General features: G+C 41.4%; 1 protein-coding gene across 1 annotated transcript; it reads left to right on the top strand.

Moving 5' to 3' along the window:
• The first annotated feature begins 8106 nt into the window (after positions 1-8106).
• Positions 8107-17680, top strand: MED6 (mediator complex subunit 6). Its single transcript, XM_084521674.1, has 8 exons — positions 8107-8194; positions 10425-10584; positions 11617-11708; positions 14227-14309; positions 15035-15143; positions 15622-15737; positions 16529-16556; positions 17182-17680. Exons 1-8 carry the CDS (start codon positions 8173-8175, stop codon positions 17310-17312), a joined length of 741 nt encoding a protein of 246 aa, XP_084377800.1. The 5' UTR covers positions 8107-8172; the 3' UTR covers positions 17313-17680.
• The last annotated feature ends 99 nt before the right edge of the window (positions 17681-17779 follow it).

Here is a 17779-nt window from a genome sequence, read left to right as displayed (position 1 = left end):
ACAGATTGAAAGCGAGCAGGCCACTTTTATATCACAGCAAATATTTTATGAAACAGTTGATTTGTGTAGACTAGATAAGCAGCAATGACTGTGTAGCTTTGTAGACGATTTTTTTTTTCTTTTATTTGATGGGTGATATTCTGACATGCCCTTGTACAAACAAATACAGTGCTTATCCTCCCACCTGACTGAGTTCTCAGGGTTATAGAAATGAGGAGCACAGCTCCCCGAAAGGACTAGATTCTGGTTGTCACTGAGACAAAAGACAAACATTGAAAATCGGTATGGGAGATGACACAGTTAGCGTCTGGAAAACAAGTGCCTCATGTAGTCACTTCCACTGCTTCAGAAAAGTAGTACTCGCAAATGCGAAAGTCAACATTTCCTAGCTTGAAAAATCTGAGATCTTTGGGGTGAGAAACAAGAATTTACATAATTCAATGTATTCTCTATTTTTTCCTGTAGACAAACTGAAAGAAATTTTAAAATATGTTGATAAATCTGACAAATAATGACCATGAAGGATAGATAGACATGACTTAACAAGTAAGACTCACAGAGAGAGAGAAATGTGTAATGAATACAGCTTTCCATGTCTACTTTTGTAAATGTTCAAAGACAGAGGAGACATTTGATCTGCCATAAAAGCCACTGTGGATGAGAAAGTAAAAAACCCATGAGCAATACAAAAATTCAGTCTACAGCTTCTGTATCCTTGATACTTGCCTGAGATACGGTTTGAAACGATTGGTTAGTCTGCTGAGAACAGAGCCCAAAGTTTCATCTCAACAGCTAGTAAGTCATAAGCCACAAAATGTTTCTCTCTACTCACCCTTCCCTTTTAGGAAAGAACAACCATATTGAGTTGCATAGGTGGATAATGCACATAGAAAAGATACTCCAGTCAACCTGGAGCTGAAGACTGACGGACACTGCTCTCACCACAGCTCTGATACAGATTTAAAAAGAGAAAGAAACTCATTTAACTCAACCTTAAATCCAAATCCTGTTATAACATAGAATCAAAAAAGCCATTTAACACGATTGAGAGGTTTGAGAAAGAGGTGGAGAGCAAACAAGGATTAATTGTATATTTGGGGAATGGGTGGAGAAGACAGTATGGCTTAGTAAGGCTCATAGTGCCCTTTTTCAGAGCCCAGGTTGATTATGCTCAATGTGTGAATGAAACACTTTGCTGCAGATTTATCCTATAATGGGGAAAGCTGTCCTGGAGAAACAGCCCTATTGATGGAGGGTGCTCATTGCCCTGCTCTACCTTCTGTTCCCTCAGACAACAGTCTGCACTTTGTGGCACTGAATCAAGCTATGAAGGTCAGTCATGTGCTGTATTTCTGATGGTAAATGTTAATTTTGGACAGATTTGTAGGATGTATAACATGTCTGCATTTGTCTCCTGATGTTCCTATTATTATTTATCACTGGATCATGATAGCTTTAGAGTCCCAGTGGAGCCCCACTGTGCTAAGTACTATAGAAACACATGCCCAGCTTTCTCGTTTTGGCTTCACTCCAGTAGATCAGCTCTATTTGTGTATCTCCTGCCTTGCTATCTTGATTTTTTTCTTTTTCAACAAGGAGGATATTTAAAACACTGGGGAGAGGGGAGCATGGGGAAATGATCACTTAAGATCTTTTGCTTGTTAATTTGTAGGTGCCCTAGCTCTAATCTCCATTGCACTGACAGAAAAATGTGACTAGTTCTTTGCTAGATGTGCAACTCTCACAGCATATTCTGTAAGTTGCCACATACCTACTGACTCTAACACGATGTGCAAGGCAGGGAGGTGCTGTGGTGCTTTCAATTAGACAGGTGAAGCTCTGGTATAAAACAGGTTTGTCATTTGCTTGGAGTACATGGTGAATCTCTGCAATGTGAGCTCAATTGATTTAACTTGCTCTTTCCTATCAAAGTCTTATGCAGAATACTCACAACTGGACCACTCTTGGCTGGTCTGGTCAAGGTAATATCCCCAGAAGGAGGTTTCTCCTATGTGCAGAATGTGCTGGAAAATGTCCCCTTGCCAAGCTAGGTGGTTTCCATCATTGTATGTTGTGAGGGCAGGGTCACACCTACAGCCTCCTAAGGTGCTGTGAAGTGGCACAGCAAGGCTAATATCTCATTCTTTGGTGGTGGGGAGTGCAGCACCAGTGTGATGGCTTGATATTTTTCTGTTACCCAAGGGACCAACCTTGCTTCCTTGGGAACATACTGAAGCCAAGATGAGATAGATTCTTTGAGAAGAAAAACCCATCATTTTTTAAACACAGCTTATGATAGGAAGTATGTTACTCCTGCAGGAAGAAGGGATGGATGCTCCTGAGAATGGGATTCCTCTGCAAATTGCAGTGCAAAACATTTGAACTGACTTCTGGAGCATCTGTAATAGTTCCAAGAGCCCATGCTGAGCACTGATTCAGCTGTAGTTCCCCACCACATCGAGGACCTTCTAACTTAGAGCTCAGAGGGCAGCAAGGTGAGGCTGAAAGCGATGCTCTCTGCAGCACCTTCTGAATGGTAAGGACAAGCAATCTGTACTTTCTCAAGCACACCTGTAGTGACCAGGTGAATCCCCTCTCTAAAAGCACCTTGTACAAACTAAGCAGCCAAAGGTCCTATTTCGCTGTCAAGCTGAAAGGCTCCCACAAACTCGTGCCCTGTTGTGCCAGCTGTATACTGACCTGGAACTTTCCTCTGTGCAGAGCAGTATCCAGTTACCTGACAGACAAATCTTCGATGATGCTGTATTACCTGACTGAGGGGAACACTTCAGTCTAGTGCCTTCGTGCAGAGACCAGTGGCCCAGGAGTCAGAGCTGACTGGTAGTGACCAGGTCAAGTCATCTGCTCAACCTGCTGTGCCAACCTTTGTTCATCCTCACAGAAAAGATTGTGGGCAAGGATCCTAATCCAACTCGGGCACTAAAAAATTAGCCTGGGATCAACATCTGGGCGACTTGTCCATCTTCAGTATTGTGTGGTGTGAAAGCACCGATGAAGGAGCAACGTACCGGTGAGGTCAGAAATGTTTTTTATCGCTACCTGCAGGGGGAAACGTGTAAAAATACTGGGAAGGAAGCACAGGTGTTAGGGTTTCCAGGCAACCAACACCAGTAAAAAATAACGTGAAAGGAGAGCGGGGAAGAAGTGATCCAATCAAAGACCTGCCCGGCCAATTAGGTGCCCAAGACAGTGATGAAGTGAGCACATTAAGATTTCATAGCAGGTGAAGAAATCTGCTTTAGGTGGACAGAAGGTGTAGAAAAAAATTGTATGTGACTAAATAGACACAGCGGAGATGAAAACCATTTCACTGGAATAAAATCCTTTATTTTAATTATTATAAAACCTGGAGTTGTTCAAGCAGAGAGATTATTAGCGGTTTCATTTATATTCTGCCCCTGATGTTGCTTGTTTGCTTTTGCAGCTCTTTTGGAACAATGAAATTAAGCTTTTCTTTTTCGTTTCCTGATCTGGTCAGCCCCTCCGTGTTTTGCTTCCTCCCACCGGGCTGCAATAAGCGCTGCCACTGTGTAACCCAGGGCTCACTGCCAAAGCAGAGCCCTGTTTTTAGCAGGAAACACAGCTAACCAGGAAAGCAAATCCTGATTTTGTTCATCAGATGAGACAGACTCTGTATTCTTCTAAAACCTTCTTTCAGATCAGCCAAATACCTAAGGGCATAAAAATTGAGGACAATTTGGCCATATTATGTTTATAAAGCACTGCAAAACATTGGTATTCAAGCCTCCTGAATGATATTCAGTGTCTGTGTCTGTCTCCAAACCTGTGCATTTTTCAGGATGAGGTGCAACTTCTGGTTTTTCCACCAGTCCCACCTGCCCCGGGAGGTGACCCCACACCTGCAGATCATGTCTGATGCTTTCTTTTCTGTCGTAGGCTCCCATGCTGACAATCTCAGCGCAGCAGCAGAGATACAATGACTTTACAGATGTCTGCAGAAACTAGAGGGCCAGCATCCTGAGTTACAGTGACGCTTTAATAAGAGATCGTGTGCTAGAGGACATAGCTGGTGCTTCTTTGCTTAGGATCTCATTTCCTCTCCTGCCTGCAGTTGTCGGCAGCCATGTGACATCCTGACATTTCTTCTTTATTAACTTCTTGACAGATAGCCTTCTGGGGTTTATTATGAGACTAATTGTTTTCAAGAAGCCTTTAGGATGTTAGCAAGGTTTTATCTTTATTTTTTTTTCCTGTGCCTTTGAACACGTGACTCTATAAAGCACTATGAGATGTGTTAAAATGCTCTGAGGATGCCAGCAGTCATACTCGCACCGTCCCTCCGCTTCCCTGCTGCTTGCAGCAAAGAGCTGATAGCAGTGAGGGGGACCCAGTTTTGAAGAGGGCACCAGCTGCACCCATCATTGCAGCCACTTCAGTTAGATCTTCCCTGTGGCATTTTTCCAGTAGAAAAAAAAAAAAAGAGCACACAAGCCTGGCTATTTTTTTCTACAGTCAATGCATGTGATTAGCAGTATTTATAAAAACTGTGCATAAAACAGTAGCTCAGGAAAAGGAAAAGTACAGGCAGATGCGCTGAACAAAAGAAGAAATTAACAGACTTTGAAGTCAGCAGAAGTGCCTGATTAAGGATGTAAAGAACAGATTTTGCACTTTGCCCATGTTATGTGTTTCTAAAGCATCATTCCACAATGCATCTTGAAGCCTGTGGGAAGCTATGCTGTAAAGAACTACATGTGTAGTATCGTCTAAAGATACTGTGGACATTGTCACTCTTTTTAGGGTGGATACAAGGAAATCTCACCAGCAAAAATGTTAAAGCAAAATAAGGGGAACAAACTCAATCACTTAAACCTCCCTTTTTCCCTTTAAAATGTTGTGTTTTCAGCATTTTCTTTGCATTACCCGTAATTTTCTAGCACCGTTTTTATTACCCATAAATTTCTAGCACCATTTTTTTTTTACCAAAACAAAGATAAAAGCATTTAAAATAACATTTTCCTATTCCTATTTACTATAAAATCAGTAGCAACTCACTCATTTCATATGTAATTGAAGCCCTGCAATTTTGCATTAGCATAGGAATTTAAATTTCCCTTGCAATTCACATGAGAGCTAGGTTTGCACAGAACAGTTAATAGGACTTGGAGCTTGTTACTATCAAACTGTGAATTCAAACATAGGCTGGCAGAATCCAAAATGCCGTGATGATCTCGCTGTTCAGCAGCCTCTAATATGTTTTGGAAACTGCCCAGAATATAATGAGAAGGATACAGAGACAGTGCTTTTTACCTGATGGCATATAGCTAGTTTGTTTTTTCTGCCACTGCGGTCTGCTAGAGATGTGCAGAGAGACAGCTTTCCTTCCATTTGTAGATGCAGTCCTCTCAATTTAGCTGTGTTTATTTGAGACAATAAAGGGAGTCCTTGCAAGTGTCCCCATTGTACCCATAATGCGATCGGAGCATTCAGCACTACCGGTCCTGCATCCACTGGAGATACAGCAAATTGTAAATTAGGAGCAGTCTCTTTTGTTGTATGTATTCTATGTATAGATATGCCTAGCAGAGAGGGTCACATTAGGACACGATTCCTCATTAGCTCTGATGGGAGAAGTACATAGGAATAATTCTGCTGGGGGGAGGATGATATTAAATGACATCCAAACAGAGGGGCATGAAAGGATGCCAATTTTTATCCAAGTATTTTATGCATTTTTAAAACACACAGATAAATCCCTTGTGATTATGTCTAGATATCCATTCCTTAAGGTGCCTTTCTTTGACATTAAAAGCTGCGTGCATAAATTCCTCATTTTACCTACAGCATTCATCAGATCTCCATCCGTAATCCACACCTCCTGCTAACAAAGACAGAACAGAAATACTCATTAGGAGTCCTGCTTCAAAGAAGGCCGAGAGAAAAAAAAAATCCTAGACTTTTATCCCATGGTAGAAGGTGAAAATGTTACCAGATGAACAATTCTTTCCAGCAGTGCTTCAGCTAATCTCACCATGTAATGGAAGATTTATTATAAGCCATCAAACACCATTATTTCCAATACAGGAGTCTTTGCTTTTCAGCCCCTCACGCATCCAAAGACATACTTGCTCAGGAGAGGTGCAGAGTCAGCAGGAAAGATGGACAACATGAATAATTTAAGTGGAAGTCAAGTTCCCATTTGCTGCTTCGGAGAAATGGTTTGCACAAAAATGTAACGAGTTGGGGCATCACATACACTCCAGAAAGTTGGCTATTATTTGGCATTTACACTCTCAAGAAGGATTGGTCATGACAGGGATATTTAAAATTTGTGGTTTAGAATGGCAACCTATCATAATATTGTTTGGAAACACTCTGCTGTGGATAACTTTGGAGAGAAGTGTTTGACCAAGACATGGAACTGCTAACAATTAGCAGTAAACTGAGGAATGGGGGTCTGCAGTGCATGTGCACATGTGAATTACATGGTGGGAAAATATGTCTACAAATGTTATCTCAGTAACAAGGGCTCAGCTGGCAAAGCTGAAAAATTAAGATTAGCTTTGATTTTTAATGCAATTAGACTGTCATGTGCTGTTAAAGACTGTATCATGTGCCAGGTTTTCATGGATTCCTTCTGCATTCAGAGTTCAGGATAGATGGTGCTTTTCTGTTCAATACTTTGTTTTCTGCCACTGTTTAATCATGTTTATTTATGCACATTATTTTTTTGCACATTAAGCAAATCCTGCTTTGAAGAGAGAATTATTAATTTCCTCGTGACACTCACCACCCCAGCATCATTATGTTTTTTTGAGACATTAATACATTTATTTCCACAAACCTCTCTGAGTTAAGGGACCTGATATCACACCCTCCCCCCCAACCCCCATTTCAGAGATGCAGCCTCGAGGCACAGAGATTACAAATATCTCATTTGGGGGTTTAAAATGAGATGGATATCAGTGAATTCGGCTTCTCAGAGTACAGAGAATTATAAAACATGCAAAATATGACAACTATAACTTTTTTTGCAGTGGGTGCTCAGCACATCTATAAGTCAGTTCCCTGGTGTCTGTCTCCAACAGGTGACGAACGAGATTACTGGACAACTGTAACAGTCAGAGCTTTGTTAATATAAGGTAAGACTATATCACTGTTAAGAATAGAGTCTAGTTCTCTAAGGCAGCATTATTTTGCCTCACCTATTTATCTTGTCACTTTCTGTAATGTTCACTTAGTACTTTGACATCTTGCAACTTTGGAAATTGGTAAAACAAATGATCTGCAGGCAGCTCTCCTTCACAGAAAACAATTTCAGTATATTTGCAAGTCATACATCAACTCCAACATCAACTCCAACATATTGAACAAGACAGAAATCTTGGAGGGGAGGAATGCTTGTGATTCAGTCCATCTCATAATGCATCTGCACAAGAGGATCAGATAAAGAGTAAATAAGCAGCCTCAGTTCTGGTTTGTCCTAAGTCAGTTTGGGGCCCCTCGGTACAAAAAGGTCATCGAGGCCCTGGAGTGTGGGGCTAAGAAGGGCTAGGAAGCTGGCCAAGGACCTTGGAGCACAAGTCCTATGAGGAGCTGTGAGGGAACTGGGGGTGTTTGGTCTGGAGAAGAGGAGGCTCAGGGGAGGCCTTACTGCTCTCTGCAACTACCTGAAAGGAAGGTGTGGGGAGCTGGGGGTCAGCCTCTTCTCACAGATAACTAGTGATAGGACTAGAGGGAATGGCCTCAAGTTGCATCAGGAAAGGTTCAGGTTGGAAATGAGGAGACATTTCTGCTCAGAAAGAGCAGTCAGGCATTGGGACGGGTTGCCCAGGGAGGTGGTGGTGTCACTGTCCCTGGGAGTGTTCGAGGAAAGGTTGGACGTGGTGCTTAGGAACATGGTTTAGTGGGTGACAATGGTGGTAGGGGCTGGTTGATGACCAGAGGATCTTGGAGGCCTTTTCTACCCTTAACGACTCCGTGATTCTCTTTTTCCACCTGCTGAATTCAGCTCTTCACCCCATAACCCCCACGGCCAGCCCTTAGGACGGCAATGCGAGGCAACACCGTGTGGCGGCCTCCAGCCCCCTCACGCAGCGGGGCCGCCGCCGCCATCCGCGCCAGCACCGCCCGGCCTGGCGGGGCGCTCCTCCCGCCGCCGCCGCTTCCGGGCCTCGCTGAGGCGGCGCCATGGCGGCCGTGGATGTGCGAGGTGCGGCCGGAACGGGGGAGCGGGGGATCAGGGGGGGATCTGAGGGAATCGAGGGGGTCGGGGGCAAGCCGCGGAGCCCTTCTGGAACGGGAGGGGGTTGGGTGGGGGTTCCGGCGTGGGGACACGAAGAGAGCGCTCCGGGGAGCGGGAGGGTGAAAGGTAAACGAAGGGTTTCGTCTGGCGGTTGAGTTGCTGAGGAGGTGGGGATGGGGGGGACCCCACCAAGAGCAGCCCTGCTGGGTCTGAGAGCAGTTGGGATGCTTGGCGTTGAGCAGGTGCGGTGCCTGAGCCTGAGAGCACACCCTTACATCCAGGTTTGTCGTTTGTTGATCGGTCTGTGCCTGTCATCGGGAGCTCAGCTGAGAGCCTCTTTGAGAGCAATCCATGCAAGCAAGAATATTTAAAATGTAATAGGAGGATGTGTTACAGCAAGAATGCAAGTGCTTCAGGCTTTGATTTTGTTGGGAAGGAAAATTTGTCTTCTGGTTTTAAATTGCATTTAGGATAATCAACGCTACTACACCTTAAGTGCTTAATAAAGGTACATGCTATGTACTGAGATTCCTTTTTATTTTTTTTAATAGGGGAGATAATGGTGTATGTGAAAAAAACCATGAATGCCCCCTGTTCTATGAAGTAGTTAGGCTGCCAGGCCTGGGATTGACAGGGCAAAGCGATTTACTTGTGATTATTATCCTGCGTTTTTTCCTGTCTTGTGGGGCAGGCAGTGTTACTTTGCTAGCTGCTCCTCAGGGGAGCTGCTAACAGTGTATGGAACTGAGCTGGCCATCCTTGGACATAAAGAGTTCTTGCAGAAGTAAAATATTCACGGCGGAGTGTTGAGTGGGATTTCAGGATTGGCAGATAATGCGTGCAAGTGGAGGAGATGTTCCTGTGAGAAGGGAGTTTCCAGTTGTTATTCAGTCTGTGGTGGCTTCTCATCACTTACGTTTTGTTGTTTTTTAATTCTAAGCATCACATGCCTTTGTTGCCTGCTTTCTCATGTCTCATGAATTGCTTGCTGTTATCATAATTTAAATAGCTAGATTTCAGGGTGTCTTTCAGGATGCCTTGTGGATCTTCAGTGTTAGCAGATTTGTTGGCTACAGAACCAGTTGCTGACTCTGGTTTCTTTGGTCTGTCTTTAACTTTGACAATTCAAGTGCTTGAGGAACATAATTTTACTGCAGTGTGATTGTAAAATTCAAGGACTTAAATTCAGATGTCCCCATATGTATAGAAATTTACCTGGCATGTAACAATTTCCATGTTACAAAGTGTATTTCATTTATAAAGCTTACTTTTTCTGTATGGTTGTGAATACCTGCATAGTTAGATTTCTGTAAGCCCCACTGAGTAAGTAATTTGCCACAGAGTATTTGGCAAATTGCTGTAGAATCTGTTGTTTGTGAATGCTGGGAAACATGGGACCAAAGTTAGCATCTTTATTTTATGGTGTGTTGTTTTTTTGGTTTATTATAGATTTCTCCAGCATCAAACACAATCATTTTTGAAACGTAATGGTATCAGATGCTGTGATATCACAGAGATTTATTTTAATAGCATAACATTGTAGAAATGTTAACAACACCACTATTTTGTTTCATTATATAGATCTCTGTAATGTTTTACTTTTCAGTACCATGGTTTAGGGCTTGGAAACTATTTTTTCTCAGAAATAAGCTGTTTTAAATGTTACCAGGCTCAGATTTAGTGTAATGTTTCTCACTTTTTCCCCCCAGTAATAGATTCTAGCTGAGTTCAGTAAATTCAGCTTACCAAAGATGTAGGTTTCATCAGTGCCTTTGTTATTCTCTCTACTCAGCAAATGCTGTGGTTCCTAAAATAAATCTATATGATACTACTACGTAGGTTTAAGCTGATATGCGATATAAGTTAACCAACTCCCACTGACCCATGCGTGCACGTGTTCACATGCCTGCGTGCACGCACCCTGCTCCATTTTTGAGATGTTAAAAGTATACCAGCAGCTAGTAATGAAGAAAAGCAAAATGCAATAATTAAACAAGATTGTATTTCTGTTGTGTATGTAGAGCAGAACTGCAGAAGGCTAAAGGATACCGGTTATGATTTGAACTCTAAAATGCATTTTTAATTCAAACTGGTTTGTGGGGGGCTGCTGTAATAATTAACTGATGGCAATCTACTCTTGGAGATGTTTGCAGTGTTCCTGCCTGTTTTGGTATTCAATGTAAGTTTCTCTTCCCAGATAACCTCTTGGGAATTTCCTGGGTGGACAGTTCCTGGATTCCAATCCTAAACAATGGGAGTGTGTTGGACTACTTCTCGGAGCGAAGTAACCCGTTCTACGACCGAACGTGTAATAATGAAGTTGTCAAAATGCAGCGGATGACCTTGGACCATCTGAAGTAAGTTGCAATCTGGAACTGCTTCCCACTAGTGTCATTTGTCCCTCCATCCAGAGGCTTTGATAGTTGAACAGAAGCATGCTGGAAACCTCCTGTTCTGTGCTTTGTAATCCCACCGCTTGCCAGGGAGCCCAGCTTCTTTTTTAATTAGAGTACTTAGGTGCCTTCTACTTCCTCTCATGCCATCATGCCATTTCAAGGAGTATTGAGCGTGAAGGATTCTAGCTATATCCTGAGATTCTAGTAAATCACCTTTTAGAAATTTCTAATTAGAATATCTGTCTTCTTTCATTGTCCAGCTCAACAGAAACTGGGCAATGGTAACATCTTTAAGCGTTTTTTCTACGGTCAATAGGGTTTATGTTAGGGGATACTTTGCATTCGTAAGTCGTTTGCGATTCCATGTCCCACTGGCTCCTTGCCATAATTAGTACAGAATTCCTCCGAGGAGCTGGCTTTTTAGTACGGATAATAAAAGTATTGAGTGTTGTAAATAAACTGATCACAGATGGTTGTGTGATGGGATTGCAGCATGTGCAAGTTAACTTTCTTTGCAGTTTCCCATCTGCTACACTGAGCACAAGTGAGATATTTGCGAACTATTTAAAGACTACAATGTGATAAGGAGTGTGCAAGCTGAGCTAAAAGTTCATTGGTAAAGCCCCTTGTGTTTGGATGTGCTTGCAGAGAGGCTTTCAAGTGACAGACACAGATGGTCACATCAAACACTGGTCCTTTGTTTCTGTGTTTAGATGACATCTTTGTGTTAATAGATTGTGTCATCTTTCTTGCTCGTTACTTGTCTGCTAATGTGTTCAGCTCGGATGTGTGAGGTGTTGCAATTCCCTTTTTCTATGCAGGTAGGTTTTAATAGCTAGCTCAGGAAATCCTGTGCCTTTATTTACTGAGCATTATCAATAAGCTTCCAAAGCATGACAGCTTTATCCCTGTGCTTCCAGGCCCTTGATAGCTCTTCACATCCCACAGATTTTGCTTTGAGAAAGATTTTTATTCTGGTTGTTTCTATTTCAGCCAGATGGTTGGAGTGGAGTACATTCTTCTTCATGCTCAAGAGCCCATTCTCTTCATTATCCGAAAGCAGCAAAGGCAATCTCCAACACAAGGTAAGGTTGTTCGCTTCTTGCCCCTCTCGAGAAGGCCAGTCAGTTAATCCCTTTTATCTGTTTCTAATTTGTTTGAGCACTTCTGGCACCTCTTTTCTGTTGTTATCTTAAACCTAAGTATAAGGTTAGGAGGCTGTGTATCAGAGGTGGGGTGGAGTTACTATGTCTAGCAGGGTGACCTCTGGTGTGTTCAGAGCAGGGATTGCCATCTCGTGGTGAAATGGGAAGAGTGCACTGAGAACAGGCTACCCTGTGGTGTGTGTGTTCATGTACCACGACTTACTTACGTGTTTGGCTAGCCAAGATTTTTTGTTTTGTTTAAATATAAGGCTAATGATATCATTAGCTTAATTAGAGCTAATCATCTGAAGTGGCTAGTATTTATTTATTTATGTATTTTTGAGGAGGAGTACCATGATCCCCATTGGTCAGGGAGAGGGATCATTCCTGCGTTTGTCATTTTTTCATTCTGCACTATTTCTGCCTTCGGCTGTAGTTTGGGTGAACTGCTGAGTAGGATCTTGTCAGTGGAAGACAACCTTTCTAAAAAAGGACCATGAGATGCTTCAGATACTTCTTTTGTTTGTTCTTCTGAGATCTTTATATTTTTGAAATCATTAGACCTTTCCAAGTTTTGAATGAAATACCTTTAGCTTTTCTCTCCTTTGCAGGCAGCTGGATTCAGTATTCCTTTTTAACCTTAAATTTGTTAGCTGTGCATGTGCAATTAATTAAAAAAGCAAACACAATTCAATGGATATTGAAATGTTTTCTCTGTTTACTCCGTATACATGTAAAGTACTTCAGGTTACTTCTGAGTAAACCTTACAGAAAAGAAGAGCAGGGTTAATGCTAGTTGTTTTCTAAAGTTGTTTTTGTTTAGTGACTTAAACACTGCATTTGCATTTTGCTCTTGTATAGGACTCTGAGTTATCTAGCAATGCTTCTTATTTGCGTGTATCAGATATTCTGATAAGATTCTTATTTGCGTGTATCTGTACTGAAAAAGAACATACATGATTCCTCCTGTAATGGATTTTCCAGTTGTTCCTTTAATAAACGTTTTGAATCTAGCTTTCGAAAGGTGCATATGGAAATGTCACGCACCCCTAAAGTTCCTGTTTAGACACTTCTTAAATCGAGAGTAGATTTGTGGCTTCCACAACAAGGGTGTTCAGACTTCTGCTGTAGTACTAATGTGCATATGGTGGAACTTAACTGGGACTTCAGTGATGTTTTTCCCATTGTGATTGTACAGTTTGTGCTAGACACCTTGTTTGAATCACATAGTTCCCTGGCTCAAATGTTACCCATATGTCTTATCGTGGTACAAATATTAGTGTATTTGAGACGTGGGAAACTAAATTGTAATGAGTTCACAGCTAGTGTTGAGTAATCAGGGAGGACTAGTGCAGGTCTGTCTTAGGGTTTCTCTGTGTTTAAAAAAAAAAATACTTCAAATTCCTTGAGCCAAGACTTAGCCCATTTGAAGTGGTTAAAGTTTTCTGGAAAAAAAAAATAGACCCAATGATTAGGGAGAGTTGTCTGTCCAGGAAAGTAGGCGGCTGGGGTACAGAGCTGGGAGGTGGTAAAGCTGCTGGTCTGTGTCTTTCACCACTTCTAAGGAAACGCTGAGAAGGAACTCCTCTTTCTTTTTAGAAGTGGGCACTGGCTGCAATATGTACCCAGTTGTCTTGGTCTGTTAATTAGGGCAGGTGTCCAAGTTTCGTAAAATGCAAGTACTGGAGGAATTGGGTCCTGTCAGTAAAAAAGGTTGTGAAAGAATGAGTTAAATCAGGTGGAGGAGCCAGAACAGACCTGTGCACAGGCAAGAGTCTTGGGAATGGGAAGCAGGCAGCATCATGATAGCTTCTCGACTGAAGAATGCTTGGCAGAACGTTATGGAGACAATTGAGATGTTTCTCTGCACTGCAGCTCTATTGATGAGGAATTTTTGATCCGTTAATAGAGGTTGTCCCATACCTGATATAGCAAATGGCTGCTTTGGAAGGTTGTGGGTTTCTTCTTTTTTTTTTTTTTTGGTAGAATGTTGCTAACTTAGAAAGGCATGCTGTGCACATGCTTAGCTGCCATTGGGCTTGGGACATTTAAATTTAGCTGATAAGATTGCACAGGCTGTAGAAAGCTGACCCCAGAAGAATGAGATTTTTCGTTGTTGTGGATTTCTGTCAGTAGCAGAGACTGATGCTACTTCCAGTGCAATTCCAGTGTATTAGCCCTGAATATCCCAACTCTTGCAAGATCAATTATTTGCTTGCAGTAGGAGAGGACTTAAATCTGATGCTTTTCTCTCTGTAAAGCAGGCGTTGGGGTTTTTCCCCTTATCCCTTTTGGGAATGGTTCAAATAAAGCGCCTTTGAGGAAAGACTTAGAAGATGAAACTTTGTGGTGAAATGGATATTGCAATTTCAACTGTTACTACTGAAATTCAACAAATATACGGTCTTCAGCCAGAGCTTTAAACTGATCCTGCATATCTGTTTTTTTCTCCCCACAGTTATTCCACTGGCAGACTACTACATTATTGCTGGAGTGATTTATCAGGCACCTGATCTAGGGTCTGTCATTAATTCCAGAGTTGTAAGTGTTCTGTACATTTGATACATCAGTTTGTATCTGCTTTTATTTTTGATCATTCCCTAGGCTTTTTAAATCCTTCCTTCACTCTACTACAATACTACACTATTTTCTCCCCCCTTTCTTCTACCCTAAATAGTATGCAATAAGTTAAAGCAAATGCCACTGGGTAATGTGGTGTGCATTCACTGTGGAAATGTAAGATCTCGGAAGAGTGCAGTGTGGTGTAGAAGGCAGGATGCATTCCTTAAGGATTGAGGGATCAGAATAACTGAAGGTAGACAATTGGCAGAATGTGAGGTTCAAACAATCAAAAGAAAAATTAAGTGACAAATACATTTGAAACAGTAATTAAACATGTTGAACTTCAGATGTTCATGTTAAAGTAATGTGAAATTTCTCTTTAAATGAAACTTCTGTTTTTACGTTAGTACGGATTTCTCTTTAAATTAAACACTCAAGTTTGTTTTAATTTCTTCTTTTGTCCTGGTAAACAGCTGTTTTTGCAAGTTTTTATCTGTAAGTTAAGAAAAAAAGACACCAACCTCAGTTGTACAGGATCCTGTTACAAGGATTATGTTCTTGGTCTGAAACTAGCTGTCCCAAGTTTCTTTCTCAGAACAAAAAGGAATATAGAATACTAATTTTAAAATCCATACATAAAAAATATAGTACTGTACTTTCTTCCTAAATTCTGAAGACTGCCTTATATTGTCTCGTTCTGAAAGCTCACTGCAGTGCATGGAATTCAGTCTGCTTTTGAAGAAGCAATGTCCTACTGTCGCTATCACCCATCAAAAGGCTATTGGTGGCATTTCAAAGATCAAGAGGAACGAGGTAGGATTCCTGGTTGCTCCTGTGTGCCTTGGGAGAGGGGGAGGGTAATACAGGGAAGGTGAGAAGGAAGAGTTTGAGGCAGTGCATGGTGGTGGTGTAGGGATGAGGTTAAGTGCCTGTTCTGACTGAAGGGTAAGTTGGTGCTCCCTGCCAGGTGGAAGGGTTCTTGTTATTCTGTGCTGGTGCGTGTAGACATTGAGGCGTGGGTGGGAGATGATAATGGTGAGCTATCTGTCAAGAAAATGGACTCAACTTCAACCCACTGGGAACTGAAGTAGGCTTTCAGAAGCCAAACCATTTTGTTTTGAGGTAAAAAATCATTTTGTCTTCCACCAAAAAAAAACAAGCAGCATATGTCAAAGAGAAAAATGGAGATGAAGTTCAGAGGAGAGAGACATACCAACTTGTTGTACAACAGAGAATTGCTAAGAGAACAGAACTTTTAATGTAGCTTCTTCTTACATTTTTGTGCTTGCAGAGAAAGCTAAACCAAAAGCCAAGAAGAAAGAAGAACCAAGTTCTATTTTCCAAAGGCAACGGGTAGATGCTTTGCTTCTAGACCTAAGACAAAAGTTTCCACCCAAATTTGTTCAGGTATGATGCTTAAAAGCCGCAGTGTTACTGTAACTTACTCTGAACTTAATGCAGTCATGAGTACTTGAACAGCTGAAACTGACAGCGGGAATCTTCGTGGCTTTCTATGACAGTAATGCAAGCTAGGTAATAAATTTGACAAGGAAGCCTTTGATTTGCGTGTGGGATTCCCCTCTGTAATTACAGGAGTTACCAAGACCTTGGCAAAACTGTGAGGGTAAATGTTACTGTACAAATTCCTTATCTATTCATAGAAGGTCTGTTTTTGTCAGCTATCAGATTTTGCTGCTGCTTCCAGTTTCCTGCTTTGTGAGCTGAATCAAACCACCACAGCTATTGTGTTTTAGTTACTCCATTGTTCTGGATGCCCATTAATCAGCATGGAAATTCTCAGCATTCTGTGAGGCTGATGTGATGTACCTCTGGTGATCTCTAATAGCCCTTTGTTCTATCAAGTCTTCTGGTTAGCGGCAATGAAAATGATTTTTACAGCAACTTGAAAAACTGCTCTTCAGATATTGGGAAGGATGGGCTATCTGAGCATATTTTGATTTAGTTCTTTTCAGCTGTCAGGGGAAAAACAACATTAAAAAAATGAGTATTTCTATTTAAACAAAATCAACTTAATTTTTTAAAGTGTATTTAGTGATGTGTTCAACAGCCCTCCCTTCTACCCTCAACTCACATGTAACAGGACGTTGCTTGGTGTGTATTCTTAAGTGAATACTAGGAAGGGTCAAGAACTATGACTTTGATTCCACTGATTTTCTGTTTTTTTTCTTCCTCCACAGCAAAAGCCTGGAGAAAAACCTATCCCAGGTAAAATTCTAATATTACCACAAAATATTTATTATAAAAAAAAAAAAAAAAAAAGGCTATATGTAGCAGTGTCTTTCAGTTGCTCTTTGAGCTCCTCACCATTTCTACTGAGGTGCTTAGGGATTCTGGCATTGCCCCGCTGTGCAAAGTACTAGGTAAGAGCAGAGCTCTCTCTGACAGCCAGAGTGAAATTGAAGAAACGAGTATTCTGCTCCCTCTCTTGAAAATGTCTTGCCCTTTTCATCTGTACAAACTGTATTGCCTACCAGTCCAAATGCAGGAAATGGTCTTTGAAAGCACCAGGTAGGGAAAGGGTAAAAGAGGGAAGGAATAGTTTGGTCAGTCTGGCATCCTAGTGATTTTAGCAAAGTGCTACAAGCTTAAGAAAGCATGTGAAGGCTTTTAGGTGATCTTAAGCAACCATGAAACAGGAAAAGCATGAACCAGATTTCAAACCATTCCACTTCTTAAAATCTTTATAGGTATGAGTTTAGTCCATGGTTGTTCTTAAGCCTTTGTAATTAATTTTGTCCCTTTGAAATCAACAATATTTTTTAAGTACTCTGAAGAATATTTTAGGAATGGAAATTGGAAGTTTAACATTGTTTTGCTGTTACTTCTTAAGTGGATCAAATCAAGAAGGAACCAGAACCAGCCCCTGAAGCTGTCAAGCAAGAGGAAAAAGAGACTGTAAAGAACGCTCAGCAGACCGCTAGCGCTAAAGGACCACCTGAAAAACGGATGAGACTCCAGTGAAGGGAGAAGTTGTTACATGTCTGGATTAGTAGCTGGAAAACTGCAGATTCCTGCTCCCCTTTCTTCATATTTAAGCTCTTCAACTAAGACTGACAATTCAGGGATTGAAGTCCCTGTAACAGCTTTTTCTGTAGAAGCCTGTCACAAAAATTTTAATGGAGGATGTGAGTTGCCTCAAAGAAGGTGTTCTCAGTATTTGTCCTGTTTTGAATGTTGACTCCTGGGAATGGGTCTTACAGGGATGTATTTTGCAGCCTTCTGAAAGCTACAAACCCCTGCCTCCATTCTGTCTTTGTTTCCTATGTAAAAAGAAAAACTCCTATTAAAAAAATCTGAATCCTCAGCAAATAAAATGTTGGCTGCTACAATGCCTTTCTTAAATACTTTGTTAGTAGCAAATATGCCATATGTGCTGGCATTACTATTTTTTTTTCTCGAATATCAGAATATATCATGCTATTTTGAGG

The sequence above is a fragment of the Aythya ferina genome (genome assembly GCF_964211825.1).
Source record: "Aythya ferina genome assembly, chromosome: 5".
NCBI classification, from domain to species: Eukaryota; Metazoa; Chordata; class Aves; order Anseriformes; family Anatidae; genus Aythya; species Aythya ferina.
This window is presented reverse-complemented; position numbering and strand designations above follow the sequence as displayed.